Here is a 21,894-nt window from a genome sequence, read left to right on the forward strand (position 1 = left end):
TCTCATTGATTATTTGTTCATTTATGAACATACAGTATATCGTCAATCATCATCGGGTAAGTCCATGTAGTCACCGTTAGTGCTGATAAAGTTTATGTATTCAAAGTGTTGATCTCATCTTTATGTCTGACCTCGTTTAATCCACTTTGTCCTAATCCAGGGTCACCACCTTTCCAGCAAGCAGGAGAGAGGCGTGCGCACGCTGCGGTGAGGCGGCGAGCTGAGCGACCCATGAGGTGGGGGACATGGAGATGCTCCGCCGCTCCTCCGTGTTCGCCGCTGAGGTGTTCGACCGCTCGCCCACCGACAAGGAGCTAGTGTCCCAGGCCAAGGCTCTGTGCCGGGACTACATCCAGTCCAGGTTGAGCCGGGCCGGGATAGGATGGTCCAAGCCTGAGCAGACCGGGCTGGCTGCTTCTTGGGGGACTCAGGGGGAGGTCTCAGCGGTACTCTTGTGGTTGGGTAAGATCCAAACTGATCGGAAATGCGTGAGTTTACACTTAAGTCTGGACTTCTTCAATGAGGAGACTTCAGAAGCATAGTAGGGATGGAGTCTGTGTTGCCAGATGCGAAATGACAAATCATTGTATCTTGACATCGTTTTGAGGTTGTTCAGGACCATCAGCTGCAGTGAAATATTATCATATACTGTATATAGTGTATTTTATAATGTAGTTTTTACCTTAAGACAAACTAGCAGTACTGGTGGAATGAGCAACCACTGTAACAACAGTGGCGGCACGGCGGTTGAGTGGTTAGCGCGCAGACACAGCAAGTAGACCAGGGTTCAATTCCACCCTCGGCCATCTCTGTGTGGAGTTTGCATGTTCTCCCCGTGCATGCGTGGGTTTTCTCCGGGTACTCCGGTTTCCTCCCACATTCCAAAAACATGCTAGGTTAATTGGCCACTCCAAATTGTCCATAGGTATGAATGTGAGTGTGAATGGTTGTTTGTCTATATGTGCCCTGTGATTGGCTGGCCACCAGTCCAGGGTGTACCCTGCCTCTTGCCCGAAGACAGCTGGGATAGGCTCCGGCACCCCCCGCGACCCTCGTGAGGAAAAGCGGTAGAAAATGAATGAAACAACAGCGCCTTCACCTGGTGTTTATGCAGTCACATTTCTGGAATTATTGATCATACAGAGAGATCGAAATAGGGGAATTATCATACGTTTGCCAACACTGGCATCAGAATACACTATGACGGATTGCTCTTCCCCCTCCAAACCGTCCCGCACCTCCAGGAACAGGAACCAGGCGTGTGACGTTGTCTTTGAGTACAACGTCACACTCACTGAGTTGACTCTTGGGAAAACACCACCCTTAGTGTTTTGGCTGCCCATCACATGCTCGATCCAAATGAAGAGCTATAAAAGGATCAAGATAGCATCGGAGGGGTCAGAGTAGTGACTACGCAGAAGCATAATCCTGGCTTAATCGTACGTCATAATCACGGCACCTCGGTTTTAAGGTCATGGTTTGGTTATTTTTGGGTTCAGTAAGGAAATAAAACATACAATTGCTTTAGTGATATTGCCTGATATACTCTAAACCACAGAATATGCTTCTCACTATTATTAATCACGTTTTACCTTCATTTTTTTAGATGTGAATACAGTATTTAGCATTAGACTTAGCTGCTGGAAAGTGTTGGATGAATTGACTTGCATGACAGTGCCCTCTGCTGGATCTGTAGCTGCAGCACTAACTCCCCACACCCCCGCAGATAGCGCCATCAAAACACATTTCTATTTAAGTTGCCATCAAAAAATGTATTATTTACAATTTAACGCAGAGAATATGATGTGGCTGGCTGGCGATCAGTCTGGGGTGTACCCCGCCTCTCGCCCAAAGACAGCTGGGATAGGCTCCAGCACCCCCGCGATCCTCGTGAGGAAAAGCGGTAGAAAATGAATGAATGAATGAATGAATGAATCAATATGAAATTATTTCATTTTCACAATATGCTAAGGGACATATATATCATATTTGGTTCAACATTTGCATTTGAAAAATGATAATAATTGTCTTTTGTCCAGGTGACGAGCTGGAGTATCTTCGCCCCAATGTCTACCGCAACGTAGCGCGACAGCTCAACATATCCGTGGCGTCGGAGAGCGTAGTGTCGGATGCCTTCCTGGCGGTGGCGGCGGACATCTTCTCCACAGGTAGTGAAATGTCCGGGCTTTCACATGGGCGTTTACCACTGATAAGTTATAAGGAAGTTTATCTGACGATAAGAGGAAGTTCCCAGTCCCACAATAAACGTGACTTGTTATCAGTCAGTGATCAAATAAATCCTGCTGCTGCACCACCGAGCTTCAAGTCAAGGAAGTGAAGCGTGCTGCTCGCTCCGTATTTGGCATTGGGTTGATTGTTGCAGACAGTTTGGACCCCACCCTGAGATCTCTTTCCATAGGGAACGTTAATGAGGGTGCTCAACTCATGCAAAAATGATTTGTTTGGGGACATTGCATACAGTAATGGAAGCTCACAGTGCTTAATGCGACGCTTTGTGACAGTATTTTGGGCATAAGATTCACTTTATAATCAATATTTCCATAGCACAACTTAAGGCTTCATTGAGAGGTGTATAAAATCTTATTTATTCAGCGAAATATTTGATGCAGCTAGCATAATAACTAACATTGAAAATGTATTTAAGCCTGATTGTGAACTGCACAAGTACACCACATTTTGTGGTGTGTGTAAAGCAGGAAAATGAAAAACATGTATTTTTAGGAATGGGACTCATGCTTTGTTGTGTACCTAGCTAGTAAATTGTAACTGTGATTTTAGGTACAATGTGTTAATACATTATGTCAACATGAAAATTTGGGGACTCATCGTTCTACTGGGGGACTTCAATGCCCATGTGGGTGTTTGGGCGGAACGGCCTCCCCGATCTGAACCGGGGGGGTGTGATGTTATTGGACTTCTGTGCGAACCTGTTTGTCCGTAACTAACACCATGTTCGAACATATGGATGTCCATAAGTGCACTTGGCACCAGGACACCCTAGTCCACAGGTCTATGATCAACTTTGTAGTTCATCGTAGTCAACTTTGTAGTTGACCATAGTCCCAGTCGCGGAATCAACTTTGTAGTTGATCATAGTCAAAGTGGTAGTTTCCCCCATATGTTCTGGACGTTCAGGTGACGAGATGGTATGAGCTGTCAAGGATTCGGGACAGACCTGGGAGTCCCAAACGTGTAGTGAGGGTGTGTTGGGAACGGTTGGCGGAGTCTCCCGTTTGTCTTCAACTCTCACCTCTGGCAGAGCTTCACCTGTATCTTGGTGCAGGACGAGGTTATCAAGTCCGAATGGGCCGTATTCCGTGCTGAGCCATCCGATCAGAGCTGTGGCTGTAAGGTGGTCAGTGCCAGTCGTGGCGACAAGCCCCATATCCGATGGTGGACACCAGAGGTCAGGGCTGCCATAGATGGCTTGTGGGACTCCTGAAGTAGCTGACAGGTACCGTCAGGCCAAGCGGCATGTGGCTTCAATGTTGGTCGAGGCAAAAGCTTGGTTATGGGAGGAGTTCGGTGAGGCCATTGAGCATGGACTTTCAGTCGGCCTGGAAGAGGTTCTGGTGAACTGTCCGACGTCTCCGAAGGGGGAAGCAGTGCCCGGTCCACACTGTTTACAGTGGAGACGGGGGCCTGCTGACCCCGACTGAGGATATACAGCGGAAGGGACACGTTGAGGCCCTTCTCAGTCCCAATGACATATCTTCCGTAGAGGAAGCAGAGTCAGAGGACACATACGCGGACAGTTGCATCCCAGTCGCTGAGGTATTTGGAGTGGTCAAGAAAAAAAGCTCAGAGAGTGGACGAGTTTTGGCCTGAATTACTGAATGCTCTGCATGTTGAGGGACTGACTTGGCTCTTCAACAAGTCAGGAACAGTACCTCTGTATTGGCAGACCGGGGTGGTGGTTACTGCCTTTCAAGAAGGGTGACCGGAGTATGTGTTCCAACTATAGGGGGATCACACTCCTCAGTCTCCCTGGGAAAGTCTATTTCAGGGTGTTGGAGAGAAAAGTACGACTATCGGTCGAACCTCGGCTAGAGGAGGCACGATGTTTTCGTCCCAGTCGCGCAATACTGGACCAGCTCTACACCCTCACAACAAGGGTACATGGGAATTTGCCCATCTGGTTTACATGTGCTTTGTGGACTTGGAAAAGGCATTTGAACGTGTCCCTCGCAGTGTCCTGTTGGGGGTACTCCAGGAGTATGGCAACGGTGGCGCACTACTACGTGCCATTCAGTCCTTGTACAACCGGAGTTTGGTTTGCATTGTCAGCAGTTCGTCGAGCCTGAATGTTGGCCTCCGCCAAGGCTTCCCCTTGTCACCGATTGTGTTCAGAATTTTCATGGACAGAATTTCTAGACGCAGCCAAGGCGTTGGGGGAGTCCAGCTCGGGGGTCGTAGGATGTCCTTTTTTACTTATCTTCCATTTGCGGACAATATGTTCCTGATGGTCTCTTTGGGCTGAAGTTTGCATCTGAGTGTGACGCTTTTGGGATGAAACTCACAACCTCCAAATCTGAGGCCATGGTTCTCAGTTGGAAAAGAATGGAGTGCTCCCTCCGGGTTGGGAAGGATGTCCTGCTCCTGGAGGAGTTCAAGAGTGCAGTAATGCGGTCGCTGTACTGGACCATCATGGTGAAAAGAGAGCTGAGCGGAGTTCTCAATTTACCGGTGGATCTAGTATGTTTCCACCCTCACCTATGGTCATGAGCTTTGGGTCGTGACCGAAAGAACGAGATTGCGGACTCATCCAAAGAGACAGGAGCTCAGTCATCCGCAAGGGGCTCAGAGCAGAGCCGCTGGAGCCAGTTGAGGTGGCTCAGGCATCTCGTCCAGATGCCTCCTGGATGCCTCCCTGGTGAGGTGATCCGGGCATACGATGCAGACCCAGGACCTGAAGGGATTATGCAACCCGGCTAAGTGGAATGGAATGGAACGTTTTAAGTGCAGTTTTGAATAGGAAACAAACGAAAACATTAAACGTGTTTTCATCGTGATTCATTAGCGTCACTACTCACAAGCCCATCTTGAGACACAGAGCGGTAAAGCAATAATGCAGACAGGCCCTGCGCTAGCTTTAACGTACATTGTTGTCCCTCTCAAATGATTTGTTTTGATGAAATGTACATTGAAAAAGCAGCACAGTGCTGCTAAAGTGAAGTGTGTTTATGGAATGTAAGAGGAGATGGATGGAGGCCAGCGTCAGGACATCCAAACAGTACAAATATAGTCTCAAGAGGTTCCTGTAAAACCAAGCTGCTGGCCTGCGGCCTCCGATTTGGGGGCAGGGGGATTCTTTATTCTTTATCCTGGGTGGGACAGAGCCGTGTGTGGTTTTCTAACACGCTCATCCATCCTACAAAGAAAACTGCTGACATTGCAGTCATTTTCCGCCCTAAAAAACGCTCCTCCAAATGGAAGGGAAGGCAACTCTCACAACAGGAACGTCAGCCAGGGCAGCACAGACTGTTAGCAACAATCAAGATAAGCATGGATTGCAATCTTTGTGTTTTTTATTCAGCACTCTACTTCCTGGTTCATGCATAATGACAGGATGAGACCATTTTTAATTTGGATTAGCAACATTTTCCTGTTGTTTTATGATGTTGGTGTTTTTTGTTTTGGATTATTTCTGTGTTTTGAGGTTTTTCCGTGCATCAGTCATTGTAGTTTTGAATTTGAATGAGTAAATCATGCCATTTCCTGGATGAGCCTGGTACATTAGTAAAAGATTTTGAATATTAAAGCATATTTGACTTTTTTTTCCTAGATAAAGCATTTTCAAGCATAACAATTGTAAAATTAAAATACAAGGCATTCAGAAGATGCATTCAAAGATGTTCTGTTGATCTCACAACAGGCACAGTAATCCCTAACATGAACTACTGCACCATAACCCACGCAAAACAAGACTTATTTATGTATATTTATGAGACAGTATTGATGTTTGAAATAGCTTATTTTACAAAAATTTTTACTCCTAATATTACAAGTTTATTCTTGTAAAATTATGACTTTTTTTCCTCTCAATATTTCAACTTTCCTTTCTATTTCTGCTGTTTTTTAATTTATTTATCAGCTATTTCAAAACAATATTTTTCTGCAACCTAACTTTCCAAAATGTTTTGTTTGTTTCTCATATTATGACAACTGTGGGAAATTTTTCTTGAATATTTCAACTTCATGCTACCTAATATTATGTTAAACTCATAAAATTATGCCTTTTCCCCATTGTATTAAGTTTTTCTTAAATTGTATTAAGTAATATTTTGTTTTTATTTTTGTGAAATTACTGCTGAATTTTACTGTTTTACTGTCTTGTTAAAGTTTATTTTTAGAATGATCAAATACAACTACAGGACCCCATGCTAGATGGTTGGAATATTATTCCAAAAATAAATTCCTTTAGCTGTAATTATTGTATTTTTCTTTCTTTGCTGTATATTTTCTTCCTGCTCAGGTGTGACGTGGGGTAAGGTGGTGTCCCTGTACGCTGTGGCGGGAGCACTGGCGGTAGATTGCGTTCGCCACGGCCACCCTGCCATGGTCCACACCATCGTGGACTGCATGGGCGAGTTTGTCCGTAAGAGTCTGTCCACATGGCTGAAGCGACGAGGCGGATGGGTAAGTGGGCAGGGACACCATCACCACTGACTTGTGCAGTATGTATTCAAAATAAGAATCAATACATATGATTACATATGCTTTGGTTTAACCAGCATTCGAGAGGTAATCACATGCTGTCAATCCTCACTTGTCTTGTGGCAGGCGGACCTGACTAAATGTGTGGTGAGCACCGATGCCAGCTTCCGCTCTCACTGGCTGGTGTTGTCGCTATGCACCTTTGGACACTACATCAAGGCCATCGTGTTGTACCTCCTCAGGGAGAAGTAACAAAGGCTGATCGCCATCTTTGGATTGTGTTTACACTAATTTGCACTGAGCTCTCATCATGGCACACACACACTTCCCCTTCCTGCACCTTGTGGGCTCAATTGTCTATTTATTGTAGTAATATGGCACAACTTTGGTTAGAAAGTGTACTTTTTAAAAATATTTTGTTGTTCCGGCAGAACTGCCTATTGTACTGCTTTAACCTGGTTTCAACCAAGTTTATTTGTTTGGTCAGAATAAATGGATGTGGTTTTCCTCTGCTTGTGACTTTGGTCACTGTGATACTTTGCCTCATATTGCTGTGCTGTGTTGACATAATGCAAGTTGTGTTTGATTTAATCGTTGCCATTTCCCTCTATGGATAGATTTAATATTAAAGTATCACTTTTACTCTGTCACATAACACCAGCAGTTCCTGCATTTGTAAATGGTAAATGTTGGCCAATAATAATTAATAATTTTGGGGGGGAAATCTCTGAATTTGTTGCGGTTCTCTGTTGCCCGGACCAACATGGCGGTGAAAGAACGACAATTGCAGCATTTGCAACAATTTCAGTGGCTTTCATTGTGTGTACTGCGAAGGAGACGAACATTTAAAGTCATGTAATCTTATGAGGAAACAAATATATAGTGCGCAAATAAGAACTAAACAACGTTCATAATGACGCAGGTGAAACCGGAAGTCGCAGTCTGAGTAACTTACCTCTGTTGCGCATGCGTGGTGACGTGACAGCATACACGCTGTGATAGCGCCATCTTGTGCTCCGCAGCATTTTTACTACCATCTCTCGTTTTCGAAAGGACGCACACGTCACCTGTTTTTGGTTGGTTTGTAAATACCATTGATCAAATTCTATTGGTTGAATCTGAGATTATCCCGCCCCATTTATGACTTCCGCACCAACAGTATTTTCCTATTGGTTCGAGCGTGTCGGAGTGCAGAGAACAACAAACAAGTCAGTGGCTAGACGGTCGGGATGGACGCAGGTAGGCGAGATTTTATGGGGGGGAAATATTGTTGTGACTTTTAAAAACTACACAGCAACAATAGATAATTAACAACAAAAGCTCATACTGACAGTCTGATGCTCTTGCCAAGGCCAACAGGCAGTCACATTCCTTGGGAGCTTCGTTTGCGGTAGCCTGCTAAAGTGATGACCAAAGCTAACTGCTAATTTACGCTAGCTTGATGTTTTGTTTTTGGTTGTTGTTTTTTTTAAAACCAACCACTCTGTTTGGGTTCTCTTCCGGCATTGTGCCACCAATTGTGTCGAAGTTGTGTGTATTTTGTTTACATCACTCATAATAAGTCGTGTATGTTTCGATTGTTAATGCTAATTGGCGTCTTTGCTCAGTCATCATCACTGTCAGGTGATTGACAGCTCCCGTATTGCATGAAGGGAGACAACTGTTGCAAACTAGGCATTTAGCAACGCCTCTTTTGTAAAGTCACAGCGTAAAATCGAACGGAAAACAATTTGGGGGGGGCTAAAATCCTCCCAAATTGATTGTTAGAGAACTAGGGATGGACTCTTTGGAGATGTACCTGTGCTTAGAATTAAGTAAACACATGTGAATGATACTGCGCCCATCTGGAAAGATCAAAGGGTGAGCATTGATAGTTTCCAAGTAAATGTAAGTGATCATAGACTATAAAAGGTATCAAACCCCCTGACACTGTGAGAAATTAACATAAGATTTCCTCCCAAAAAGACTGGTGGCTCATTAAATCAAAGGGTTCTATTTCTTTAAGTGCCTGTTAGTTTATGTTCCATCTCTTACAAAGCGGACACATATGCAACCAAACGTGTTTTTCTGTCCCACCTGATTATGAGACACAATTCGTGATTATATTGGCATGATCTCACAGTTGTGCAATCTCACAGTTAGTTTAGGTACTTTCTTTACATTCCTGAAGTGTTCTTTGGGAAACAACTGGGGGAGGAAGTACAAATGCATAGTACAGTATTCGCATACACAGTAGTAGTTTGTTAATCATTTATGGCATGGTGACGCACACATACATTTATGTGAAAGAAACACTGCCACCTGCGATTGGCTGGTGACCAGTCCGGGGTGTACCCCGCCTTTCGCCCAAAGTCAGCTGGGATAGGCTCCAGCATGCCCCCGCGAGCCCAATGATGATAAGTGGTATAGAAAATGGATGCATGGAAACACTGCCAACCTGTGCATTTAACAAAGTTGTTTTTATGTACATCTGCCGTAGATTGACTATGTGATATTAGCGCAGCACTTTGTGTTAATGGATCATATTTGTATTGGCTTTATCTCCAAGCCTCTCCACTGTGTTTTAATTCATCGTCTCCTGTTTTCTTCTGTAGCTACGTTGACGTACGACACGCTTCGCTTTGCTGAGTTTGAGGATTTCCCCGAGACCTCAGACCCAGTGTGGATCTTAGGAAAACAGTACAGCGCCCTCACAGGTGGGAGTCACATTTGTACATGCAGGTACTTTTTATTTAAAATTACTATTCTGCGTTCTACTTCCTGCTCTCACACAGAGAAAGATGAGATTCTGTCAGACGTCACCTCACGGCTTTGGTTCACATACAGAAAAAACTTCCCTCCAATCGGTGAGTCAAAGCAAGGGTGGACTTTTGAAGGTTGAACTAAAAACCTCACCGAGGTTGTGTGTGTAGGTGGGACAGGTCCCACGTCAGACACCGGGTGGGGCTGCATGTTGCGGTGCGGACAGATGATCCTTGGCGAGGCGCTGATGTGCCGACATTTGGGCAGAGGTACAATGTGTTTTATTTATTGCGTTTCAACTCCAGCAAGTAGACAGAGCCCCCTTTAACTCATTACCCACCCTCTAGACTGGCGATGGTCGGCGGGTGAGAAACAAAGAGAAGAGTACATCAGCATCCTCAACGCCTTCATCGACAAAAAGGACAGCTACTATTCCATCCATCAGATCGGTGAGTTTTCACATGTCTTTGCTTCCTGAGTTCTCGTTCTAATCTGACTTTGATCTGTGAATTCTGCAGCCCAAATGGGAGTTGGAGAGGGGAAGCCGATAGGACAGTGGTATGGACCAAACACAGTTGCCCAGGTTCTCAAGTAAGTACTGACACTCGAGTTACACTTGTCAATGTGAATGTACAGTAATCCCATCATTGCAATTTGAAATCATTATTTCTAAATTAAATATTTTTGTAGTGAGAATATTGAAAACCTTTACATAATTACTAGGGGTGTGGAAAATAATCGATATTTATAGATGCACATGCAAGTGCATCGGCTCATTCACTGGGTATGGATGCAATTGATGGGGGAAATCTCGATTCATCGCGATGCGTTTGTGGGTATCTGTAAAATCTGATGCAAGCGCCGTTTTATTAATGTTCAACTTCACCCCATATGCTGTTCCCTAGGTGCAATTAATGCACCATCATTATTTTGCATTTTGTATTGAAAACGGACGGAAGCCGTCACATTGAGTGTCATTAAAGTGTAAAAAGAAGCAAGGTGGTGTTAATAATTAATTAACTTTGTGAGTTAGTGGCTCACCAAGTGGGTTAGTGTATGGTGAAGCTGCTAGTTTTCTGTCTTGCCTTATCGTCCCTTATTGATGCTCACCCTTTTTGGAAGAGGTGTCTCAAAAGGGCCAATGAAAACACGTACACTGTGTGACAGTGTTTTGAATGCCACTTTAGAGCAGTGTAGAAGCAGTATAGAGGATGCTTTTGTTATGATGTGTCTAAATTGCATCTCAAAATGACTGCAATTACCAACAAGGCAGTCACTCAAAAATAGAAATGGATTTCCTCCTGCAATATTGATGTCTGACAAACATACAAAAGATGAGCTGGCGTTAAAAGCCAATTTACTTCTAGGAAACTGGCGTTGTTCGATACCTGGAGCAGACTGGTGGTGCATGTGGCCATGGACAACACAGTGGTCATCGAGGAGATCAGTGAGTTGTCACGAGTCACTTGCAAATAGCGTAAAAAGACGCAAAAAGTGACGACGGTCCTGTTGCCCGTGACAGAGCGTCTGTGCATGCCCTGGCTGGACGTCGTGGGAGCATGTGGCGATTCGGGGGCAACCGGCGGGCTCAACGGCTGCCTAGAAGGCGCGTGCGCTCTGGCGGAGGAGGAGACGGCGCTGTGGAAGCCGCTCGTCCTGCTCATCCCGCTCAGGCTGGGACTGAGCGACATCAACGAGGCCTACATCGAAACACTCAAGGTGATAACAAGTATTGGGACACAGGAAATTGAGTTTTTGTCCATTTGTGAGGTCTGAGGTCACCTCTTCTGCAGCAAACTCATCCAAGCATGCTTTTATGGACCACGCTTTGCACAAGTTGGAAGGATCCAAAATGTCTGCTAAGATGAAGAATAACATTCTAGGTGGTCTCGCTAACTCCTGATTAAAAAGGCTATCCCAGTACTTTTGTCCCAGTTTTGTAATCATTCCAGAATTCTGAAAGAAAGTGGTGGTCTCTATTCACAGCAATGCTTCATGCTGCCTCAGTCGCTGGGCGTCATTGGCGGGAAACCAAACAGCGCTCACTACTTCATCGGTTACGTCGGTACGTCCACCGCCCCGCCTGTCTTGCATCTATTCCACTTCCTCCTAATCGTTTCTCCCCTTTCTCACCAGGGGAGGAGCTCATCTATCTGGACCCACACACAACGCAGCCGTCCGTGGAGCCGTGCGATGATGGCCAGGTGCCCGACGAGACCTACCACTGCCAGCACCCACCCTGCCGCATGCACATCTGCGAACTGGACCCATCCATTGCTGCGGTGAGACACGGGAACTTGAATGACAACTTTTAATGTCAAGATCTGGCTGTCAGGCAAGCGTGTTCCAGCAGGGTGTGCTGTGTTGTTTTCATGCTACATATTTGTGCACAACAAAAGGTCGTCTTGTCTGCAGATTGCTGTAACTCTGCTCTTTCTTTCTTGCAGGGTTTTTTCTGCAGAACAGAGGATGACTTTGACGACTGGTGCATGCGCATAAGGAGGGTATGTCAACACTGTGCCCCTGTGTCGTTGGCCAAATTGCATTCCAGCTGTCTGTCCATTGTGTTTATGTGTGTGTCTATGTGTTGTAGTTGTCATGCAATCGAGGCGGCTTACCGATGTTTGAGCTGGTGGACAGTCAGCCATCACACATGGTCAGCGTGGACACCCTTAACCTGACTCCCGGTAAGCACTTTACACTCTAAGTGCAGCGGAACCTCGAAAGATCATTCATTTTCTACCGCTCATCCTCACGAGGGTCGCGGGCGTGCTGGAGCCTATCCCAGCTGTCTTCGTGCGAGAGGTCGGGTACACCCTGGACTGGTCGCCAGCCAATCACATATAGACAAACAACCATTCACACTCACATTCATACCTATGGACAATTTGGAGTCGCCAATTAACCGAACATGTTTTTGGAATGGGGGAGGAAGCCGCAGTACCTGGCGAAAACCCATGCATGCACGGCGAGAACATGCAAACGCCACACAGAGATGCCCAAGGGTGGAATCGAACTTGGGTCTCCTAGCTGTGTGGCCTGCGCGCTAACCACTCAGTCCCTCTAAAGATCAATGTCCCCAGTTTGGAATTTGATCAAAATCATGCATCCTATCATGCATATCACAGGGGGATCAGCATCTTGTGTCGTCCCTCAGATGAAAGTTACATTGCTTAACATATTGTTACACTTGTATGGCATAAAAATACTACTTAAAACTAGGGGTAGTAATATCAGTATCGGTCTAATCTGGCCATATTTACTTGAGCCGATATTGAAGAAAAAAATTTACACAGTAGCACTGAAATAAATATCTGGATACTGGACAGTGCGAGGTAGGTTTCTTCGATTCCCATTGTTTTTTGTAAGGGAATTGGGTATAAATGAGTTATGGATATAGCCTGTCGTGCTTAAATACAATGTTTTATTTCCTAGGATCGATTCAATTATTTCTCATCCTGCATGGAAAATTGGACACAGATCAATGTAGTTTGATCATAGGAATATAAATTGATGTATCATTATACCCCTAGTAATTTTATTGTACCAAGGGCCCAAAAAAACAACTGGCCCACGGTCACACCTAGCTCCTTAATGGGCAGCTTGTGGGCCACGACTCCCAGTCTAACTGGAGAAGTGGTCATTCATGCACTACTTCTTCCGCTCTGCAGGCCGTGTCAACAAGGTGTACTCATCAGAAAGAAAGATATCAGGCCATCCCTATTTAAAGCATTACCTGTAGACACACAGGGAATGTTCATCTTTAGAGGTTCCTTGCACATCTCATCATTGCTGCTGAGACAAATGTTCACAATGTTGCATTATTTGTGCAGACTTCTCCGACTCGGACAGGCTGGAGCGGTTCTTTGATTCAGAGGATGAAGAGTTTGAGATCCTTTCCTTGTGAGGAAGACATGAACAATAACGTACTGTTGGCAGCGACAAAAAAAAAGGAAAAAAAGATTCTCTGCCTCCGTGTCTGAGGGGAAGCCGCATGGGGAGGAGCGCCAACTGGAGACGGTTCCACTGCAGAGGCTGCAGTCGGCATGCGTCAGTCACGCAGCGTTCCCTCCCCAGCGGCAGCGGCCCTTTTGAAAACGCACGTTCCGTCCCAAAGCGAGGGGGGGGTGTCGGCTCGTATGGACATCCTCACGTACGTGTTTCCATTTGAGTCTTAACACGATTAACTGTCGATGATTCTGAGGTGATAACGGTGCCTTTCCACAGTCCATACCTTAACTTGCTTCCAAGTTGCGCTGTGTCCACACCACCTGTACTCATTGCAAAGTATCTCTGCCCCATCACTTCCATCTGCAGATTATTTATTTACTCACCACTCAATATGTAGACAGACGAGAAGAGGAACAACTAGGAATAAACCCTGACAGATATTTCACCATGCCGTCTCAAGTTTATTCATGTGTGGTGCCATGAATGGGCGGGGGTTGAAAGAATCAAAATAGGAACACTAAATAATTGTTTTACAATTACAGTCCTTTTTTTTTTTTTTACTGTTGTGGCTTTATTATTTAGATATTTAATTCTAATAAAGTACAGTATCACTTTAATTGCATTGCAAACCTGAATGATTATCTACATTATTTTCCCCCAATATATCATTTTGGGTTTTTTTTTCCAATTTATTCTCTTTGTTACCACTTTTTCCCCACCATACCTTTCAACATTCACATCTGGAAATGAGGGACATATTTATTAATTATTAATTATTTAACCTAAAAAGTCTGACTTGGCTAAGGCAGGGGTGTCCAAAGTGCGGTGTTGTTGACTGAAGTAGCATTAGCTAATGGGTAAGTGAAATCAATGCGCCAGGAAAGAAGTGTGTCATGTTTTATAACAAAATATTGTAAGTATTACATTTTAACATAATGTGCATGATCACGTAAAACAATTTTAAGAGTTTTTATAGTGGGCTTTGTGGTCGAAATAGATAACTCCCAAACCTAATGATGTTTCCCCTCTCTGCTCGTCTTTTTCTACACGTGTGACAGACCATGTCACACGGTATTGTAGATGCTCACTTCCACAGCTCTCCCAGAAGCTGCTCCTGAGCCAGGTGGATGATGCTGAGACTTTGCGCTGTGATGTTGTTGTGTACGTCCTCCACACTCTGAGAAGCATCAATGACCTGTGAGAGATGTTAGGGATGAGGAGATTCTCCACAGCGTTGTCGTCTGCGCCGACTTGGCACTCACCTTCCAGTTGACAGACGAATCCTTCAAGAGCTCCTCAAACCTCTGCTGCACCGTTCTCTGGAAGACACTGTTCTCATACCTCTCCTCCCCAAACTGACCTCGGAGTGCCGCCTCTGCCGGGCTTAGCTGCAGGAACATGACCAGGTCTGGCTTGGGGAGACCCACGTCTGGATTCATGCACCAGTCCAGGCTGAAGCCCTGATCAACATTTGAGAAAGCACACTGACATCATATGGTGGGTGCAGAGTTGTAACTGGCGGATGAGCGACTCACTGGCTTGGCGCTGGTGAACGCAGCACCGGAGAAGGCGTATCTGTCCACCACCAGAGTGGTGCCTTGCTCCAGTTTGCTCTTCATTTCAGGCCTGAAGTGTGGAAAGAAGAGCCTTGGTTTTGTGTGACTACTTTTTGTTGTGCACTGATACATATCTACTGTCTTACAGCATGTGGTTAAGGAACACCAGATGTGGGCGTTACGTCAAATGGTATGGAGTGGACATCAAGGTCATAAAGGGTAATTATTGCCTACATTTTTTCAAGGTCACTGAATGGTTTTGGATTTAATTTGCTGACTGTATGCCTACTATCGACATCTGCATAGATATATACCCACACCAAACGTACACCATTTCCCAGCGGTTGGCGGAGAAGAGGAGGTGCACCGTGTGGTCCTCCAAGTCGCTCTTCTTCTCCAAGTAAGCACTAATCAGCTTTCCAATGGTCGTGGTTCTTTCTGATAGGGACGAACGACAGTTTTTGATGAACGTGTTGGAAGTAGTAGATAGACTAGACTAAACTAGAATCGGGGCTCACCAGGAAACCTCATCATCTCCGCGGGATGTCCGTTATGCTGCAGCGCCTGAACCAGCTTCTTGCACTGAGTAGTTTTCCCTGCTTTGTCCACCCCTTCCAGCACAATGAGAGCACCTCGTTTACACGCCATAGCTTAGCCAAGACGTGAATACTGGCGCCTTCACGCGTTCTTTTTCTTCTTCTTCTGTTTATTGGCAGTTGGCATTCTTCTTCTGCTGTCTCTTTCAGGGTGCATTACCGCCACCTTCTGAACAGGAGCGTGGAACAGAATCTAACCCTTCTATAATCTATTTATTAAAGTCCGGTTTTTCTTAACAAAGAAACTTCACTGCTCCAAAAAATAAAGAGATCACGTTGTAGATCTGAATGAATAAAATATTTTCATGAAATACTTTCCATAGTTGAATTTGCTGACAAATCACACAAAAATGATCATTCATTCATTCATTTTCAACCGCTTATCCTCACGAGGGTAGCGTGGGTGCTGGAGCCTATCCCCGCTGTCTTTGGGCCAGAGGCGGGGTACACCCTGGACTGGGCAAAAATTATCATTCATTCATTCATTCATTTTCTACCGCTTTTTCCTCACGAGGGTCGCGGGGGGTGCTGGAGCCTATCCCAGCTGTCTTCGGGTGAGAGGCGGGGTACACCCTGGACTGGACACAATCACAGGGCACATATAGACAAACAACCATTCACACTCACATTCATACCTATGGACAATTTGGAGTCGCCAATTAACCTAGCATGTTTTTGGAATGTGGGAGGAAACCAGAGTACCCGGAGAAAACTCACGCATGCACGGGGAGAACATGCAAACTCCACACAGAGATGGCCGAGGGTGGAATTGAACCCTGTTCTCCTAGCTGTGAGGTCTGCACGCTAACCACTAGACCGCCGTGCCGCCCGCAAAAATGATCAATGAAAATCAAATTCATGAACCCATGGAGGTCTGGATTTGGAGTTATAGTCAAAATGAAAGTAAACACTACAGGCTGATCCAACATTTTATTTTATCCAACTTTGATGCTTTAAACAAGTCAAAATGAGGCTCAGTGGTGTGTGTGTGGCCTCCACATGCCTGTATGGCCGCCCTACAACGACGAGGCATGCTCCTGATGAGGCGGCGGATGTTCTCCTGAGGGATCTCCCCCCAGACCTGGACTAACGCATCCACCAACTCTTGGCCAGTCTTTGGTGTAACCTGGCGTCAGCGGATGGAGCGAGACATAATGTTATGGACTGGCCCGTCTGAACATGCAAACTGCAATTGAACTTGGGTCTCCTAGCTGGGAGGCCCGCATGCTAACCACTCGGTCGTGCAGCCTAGCAATATTCATAGCTCGTTTATTTAATCATTACATTTTGGCTACTTCCTTCATATCGACAGCACTCTGATCACTCTGATTGAATGGCATATATGATGTAGTACAACAATGTAGCACCCTGCACTGCATCAAGCTGGAGGGCAGGTGAAGCAATGATGAGGTGCAGGAAGCCAAAGGAGGAGGAGGTTTGGAGGCCACCAGTGATGTTCCATGGTTGTAACCACACACCTGCGGCTGCCCTGCAGCTCCACCCCGACCATGATTACCTTTAGTATATTAAAGTATATACATATATAGTAAATACAGCTGGGAGACCCGAGTTTAATTCCACCCTCTGTGTGGAGTTTGCATGTTCTCCTCGTGCATGCGTGGGTTTTCTCCGGGTACTCCGGTTTCCTCCCACATTCCAAAAACATGCTAGGTTAATTGGTGACTGCAAATTGTCCATAGGTATGAATGTGAGTGTGAATGGTTGTTTGTCTATATGTGCCTTGTGATTGGCTGGCCACCAGTCCAGGGTGTACCCCGCCTCTCGCCTGAAGACAGCTGGGATAGGCTCCAGCACCCCCGACCCTCATGAGGATAAGAAAATGAATGACTGATTGAATATAGTAAATATCAGCATATTCATGATTCAGCAGTCATGTCCCTGCAAATTATTTTTTATTTCTGGGAAAATCCATCCTTTTGTGCTTTTTGGATCCTTTTTTTCCACAGAAAACAGAAAATCTCACAAGCCTTATGGGAAATAATTTAGTGAATGAAAAGTCTTGAATTTGCTGCTCTGGATTTATTCCAGTAATGACTAAACAGCATTTTCTCTCTCACTGGATTCAGGCTGAGGATAGAAGCGTCACACTTTGCTCTTGTGGCAGTGTGTCAGAGCATCCTTCAGGGCCGCCAGCACCATGTCGACATTGGCCTGGCTGCTGTTGCATCCCATCAGTCCCACACGCAGCACCTGGAACATCCACAAACATCCTGGAATAAGCAGGTACACACTCCAGAAACAAAATACTCAATTCCTTTTCACCATGCCAACAGACGGTCCGAGACCCCCAGAAATTTCTAAATTGTGAGTTTTCATAACATAGGCTGTGATCTCCTTCCAGTCGTATCCATGTGGAGCGACGATTGTTGTAACAGTCGGCAGCCTTGTGGTCTGGAAGAACATTAAAAACTGTTATTTATGTTTTTACCTTAATAGTAAATAAAAGAAAATCACCTTGTCTTTGACGAAAAGCTTGAGACCCATTCGCTCCAAGCCGGCATGGAAGTACTCTGCCACTTTCCTGTGTCTTTCCCAGGAACTTTGCAGACCCTAAGACAATCAAATGTTCATAGTTGGAGCATAGAAAACCTGTCTACGGCCCTCTTATTATGCTTTTTAAATATCATTAGAGCCCTCTAGACTTGAAATAACCAAAGCCTGAGTCTTTTGAGATGTAGCTATCGCCACCCTGTTTGCAAACCCTCAAAGCAATATTTACTGCACTATAAATATAAGCGTCTGTCTGCACAAAACTGCCGATGCAAGTGACTTCAAAATGCTGACTCATGACAGCACCTCCTCCACCAAGACAGCCAGGCCCTCCCTCAGGGAGTAGAAAGCAGAGACGGGGCCCGTGTGGTGGTACCTAAAGGGGAAGAGACGTCACTATTAATAGTTATTAATAATAAGACGATGTGATTCATCAAGAACCAACGTGTTCTTACACTCTGGTGGGTTTGCCGTCGCACCCCCAGTAGTTTGCTAGCCAGCTCAGGTCCAAGAAGAACGACACAGGCTTTGATCTGCGGTTGAATATTTTCTGGCATGCTCTCTCACTGAAGGAGATGGGCGCCGTTCCTGGCGGGGCGTTCAGAACCTTCTGAGAACCCGTGTACAGGATGTCGATCCCTGACAAATGAAAGGATGCAAGGACCATTTTGGCATTGGCATGTGCTGAGCAGTATATAGGTCAAGATTAAAACTGCATATTACTTCGTATCAGTATCGGTGAAACAACATATTATGAGCATCAACCTCACTATTTGCTCTTTTATTCACATTTTTGCTGTTGTTTTGTTGAAAATATTTCAACTTTTCCTCGCAATGTTATGACATTACGCCCATCATTTAATATTTTGACTTTATTCTCATAACATAACTCTTTGCGCCCGAGAAAAGAAGTTTGGGTAGTGTTTTAAATCATGTAAATAGGGCAAGATATGCAACTATTACATGTTATCATCAGTGTTTGTGTCAATGCATGATCCCAGCATGGATATCAAACCATGCAACGTTGTTGGAGTTTTTTATTTAGAGGACTTGATAGTCGAAATAGGTGTATCCCAATAACAGCATTGTTAGCTAGCTCATATTAACTAGTTTTCTTGTGTTATAATTGGGAATGATGGGCAAAATTCTCCCAAAAAGTGCAGTTCCCCTACTTACTTAATACTTTTTAATAATTTTCAATATTTGACTTGATTTTCTGTTGTCTTTTTCCATTTTTGCTGTTTCCCCCCCAATTATGTCTACTTTCTTCTTCTTAATTATTTTCTGGTAATACTGAAATGTTTTGACGTAATTCTTGTAATATTCTAACTTTCTGCAACCAAATTATCAAAAAATAATTGTTGTTTTTACCCCCCATATTCTGACTTTAAAATATTTCTTTAATATTTCAACTTCATGCTACTTAAATGATGTTTTTCCTCCTAATATTATGATGTATTATTCTCCTAAAATTAGGACCTGCTAGGTTACAGCTTTTATACAACTTTAACTATAACAATGATTTGGAGTGCATGAGAAAGTTTACAGGAAAATGTGGCTCTGTTTCATTGTATGTGTTTCCTGAAACCATCTAGAAACCCCAAGAAATACAATCTACATCCTGTCGGACACCATCCTGGAACGTCTCGTGTCCTGTCACCTTGCTGGTCCATGTAAACGGGAGCTCCTCCTATCGACGCCACAGAATCCACCAGGAATAAGCATCCGTACCTGCGGACAGGAGTCAGAAGCGATCCATCAGCAGTTGTGAAGATGATGCCGACTGACGCTTAACTGATACTGGTACTTTTGACACAGCTGTCCGATGCCGTCTAAAGGATGCAGGACTCCAGTGGATGACTCTCCGTGTGCCAGGAAAAACAGCACAGGTCTGTGTTTGGATAACGCCTGCCACAAATAATATCACAATGACTTTTATTACGTGCTGATACCAGGAGCGTCTCTTACCTGCTCTATTTCTGCATTTGTGAAAAATCCACCAGGGGGCGCCACAATGGTATTTACCCTGGCACCTGTTGAGTTGAAATAATAGATATCAAAGGTATCCTGTACTGAGTACTAAACATTCAACAGGATTTTAGCGCAATTAGCACAGGCGACCATCATAGCGTCACCTATCCTCTCGGCCATATCTGCTGCCCGCTCTCCCCAAATGCCGTTGACCGCCGCCAGCACGCAATCTCCGGCCTCCACGGCGTTGAAGATGGCACACTCCATGGCGGTGTGGCCCGTGCCGCTCACCGCTAACGTCATGGGGTTCTGAGTCTGGAACATGTACTGGATCCCGCTCCTGATGTCAGCCATTATCTGCAAGAAAACCAACAGCGGAGGTTCTTCTTTCAAACATGCCATACAAGCGTAAAGCTTTATCTCATCTCATTTAACCCAGGACCAGGACCTGTACCTAGGCATCAAGTTTAGGCTACGTCCTATGTCTTCTAGTCCATCTAAAACCTGGTACTAGGTGTCTCCTAGTTATCCATAAAACCGGACCATTGCACGGAAAACAAGCAAAACAGCTACCTATGCATTTCTATCATCCTAGAACCAGGCACTCGGCATCGTAATCAACCTGTGATGAGAACTGACGCAACACTATCAACCCAGATGGCGAGGAATCCATGCCAAGCTAAAACTTCCACCAACAGGCATCACATTCAAGGTCAGAATCTACCAAGGCATTCCAGTCCATCAAAATCCAACTACTAGGTGCGCCAGTCAACCGAGAATCCCTAGAATCCTACCCTTGCACAGAAGTCGAGCTAATACCTTTACCTAGGCATCTCTACCAACCTAGGACATGGACCAACCAAATCCACCTAGAACCTCTATCAGTCGGGCCAGTTCTGGGATCCCACTTAACCTACAACCACGACCAAGGGCATGCTTAAACCTGTACCGAGGCATCTCATTTACCCTAGAACCAAGACCTAGGCCTTCCAGTCCACCTAGAACCAGGACCTCGGCATCTCAAGCAATCTGTGGCAAGACCTTCCATTAGAATGACGAGTCATCCAGCAGCGATAGTAACAGTAACTATAAGTATCCCATTCAAGCTGAGACCTAAGAATTCCAGTCCACTTAAAATTGAGTACTAGCATCCCCAGTCAACATAGACCTTGACCCTGAGGACATTGACCCATTGCTTTCCGATCAAGATAGACTCCACCGCTAACCACTCAAGTCTAGAACCTAGTTTATGTCGAACACATGACCAATAAAAACAAAGGCTTCCTGGTTAGCCTAAAACCAAATCCTTGGCTTTCAACTCACACTTAAACCCGGAACTAGCCAACCAAAAGTGCCCTGTTATTCTTCCACACTCAGCACTACTGTTGTACATAGTTGTATGTTGTACAATTGTCTTTGCGCGTGGACCAGTTTACTTCAAATGTCTCCGGATGCATATGACCGATGACTGGATTGGCTCCGGCCTGCAGGATGCGTGGAGGAACATTAGACGGTCCTGGTCCAAACATGTGCCGATGAGGAACGGCCAGCGGTCTCCGCAGACATTCGGGTGGCGGCACAGACAGAGAGGACATGTTTCCCGCACGGCGAACAGCCTAGGTGAGCGCACCAGAGGAGGTCTTTGGTCTGTGTCCCAGACTTGTTTGGCTAATGTTGTCCTGCGTGCGCTCAAACATAAGGAGGCCAATCAGGTTGAGAGTGTCCATGTTAATGAGTGACTAACATCTGTGAACTCAGGCCAGTGTTTGTTTTTCTAGGTTAGATTTGAGACTGAGAGCATCATGAACGTTAATGTGCAACCAATAAGACTTCTTTTGGGTCTTTTTCATATGGCAGGATTTTCAAAGATAATGACATCCATGTTTATT

The 21,894-nt window shown here is 45.1% G+C and overlaps 4 protein-coding genes across 5 annotated transcripts in view; 2 read left to right on the forward strand and 2 right to left on the reverse strand.

The window, feature by feature from the left end:
• The first annotated feature begins 215 nt into the window (after positions 1 to 215).
• boka (BCL2 family apoptosis regulator BOK a) lies at positions 216 to 7,442 on the forward strand. The gene is made up of 4 exons (XM_058072827.2): positions 216 to 462; positions 2,040 to 2,168; positions 6,497 to 6,660; positions 6,805 to 7,442. The coding sequence occupies exons 1-4, from the start codon at positions 246 to 248 to the stop codon at positions 6,928 to 6,930; spliced, it is 636 nt and encodes a 211-aa protein (XP_057928810.1). The 5' UTR covers positions 216 to 245; the 3' UTR covers positions 6,931 to 7,442.
• A 378-nt stretch (positions 7,443 to 7,820) lies between these two features.
• On the forward strand, positions 7,821 to 13,816 carry atg4b (autophagy related 4B, cysteine peptidase). Of its 2 annotated transcripts, none has more exons than XM_058072823.2 (13): positions 7,821 to 7,917; positions 9,273 to 9,374; positions 9,453 to 9,524; positions 9,591 to 9,689; positions 9,768 to 9,869; positions 9,939 to 10,011; positions 10,788 to 10,867; positions 10,943 to 11,139; positions 11,407 to 11,485; positions 11,557 to 11,702; positions 11,868 to 11,924; positions 12,014 to 12,107; positions 13,254 to 13,816. In XM_058072823.2, the coding sequence occupies exons 1-13, from the start codon at positions 7,908 to 7,910 to the stop codon at positions 13,325 to 13,327; spliced, it is 1,185 nt and encodes a 394-aa protein (XP_057928806.1). In that variant the 5' UTR covers positions 7,821 to 7,907; the 3' UTR covers positions 13,328 to 13,816. The 2 variants fall into 2 exon arrangements, with proteins under 2 accessions (XP_057928806.1, XP_057928807.1); XM_058072824.2 differs by lacking the exon at positions 7,821 to 7,917 and adding an exon at positions 7,938 to 8,538.
• The window catches only part of dtymk (deoxythymidylate kinase (thymidylate kinase)), a 35,831-nt gene continuing 27,072 nt past the window's right edge, over positions 13,136 to 21,894 (reverse strand). The window contains exons 2-6 of the mRNA XM_058072829.2: positions 15,446 to 15,575; positions 15,257 to 15,365; positions 14,907 to 14,997; positions 14,634 to 14,831; positions 13,136 to 14,566 (exon numbers count right to left, since the gene is read on the reverse strand). Coding sequence (XP_057928812.2) covers positions 14,456 to 14,566; positions 14,634 to 14,831; positions 14,907 to 14,997; positions 15,257 to 15,365; positions 15,446 to 15,575 — 639 coding nt within the window. The 3' untranslated portion in view covers positions 13,136 to 14,455. The remainder of the gene's footprint in view (positions 14,567 to 14,633; positions 14,832 to 14,906; positions 14,998 to 15,256; positions 15,366 to 15,445; positions 15,576 to 21,894) is intronic.
• Positions 17,549 to 21,646, reverse strand: agxta (alanine--glyoxylate and serine--pyruvate aminotransferase a). The gene is made up of 10 exons (XM_058072826.2): positions 21,442 to 21,646; positions 20,170 to 20,362; positions 20,003 to 20,067; positions 19,842 to 19,942; positions 19,695 to 19,765; positions 18,490 to 18,673; positions 18,341 to 18,410; positions 17,999 to 18,094; positions 17,807 to 17,935; positions 17,549 to 17,734 (listed from the first exon to the last, which is right to left on the reverse strand). Exons 1-10 carry the CDS (start codon positions 21,598 to 21,600, stop codon positions 17,627 to 17,629), a joined length of 1,176 nt encoding a protein of 391 aa, XP_057928809.2. The 5' UTR covers positions 21,601 to 21,646; the 3' UTR covers positions 17,549 to 17,626.

Source organism: Doryrhamphus excisus, linkage group LG4 (assembly GCF_037039965.1).
Source record: "Doryrhamphus excisus strain RoL-2023G ecotype Guam linkage group LG4, RoL_Dexc_Guam_v1.1, whole genome shotgun sequence".
Taxonomy (NCBI): domain Eukaryota; kingdom Metazoa; phylum Chordata; class Actinopteri; order Syngnathiformes; family Syngnathidae; genus Doryrhamphus; species Doryrhamphus excisus.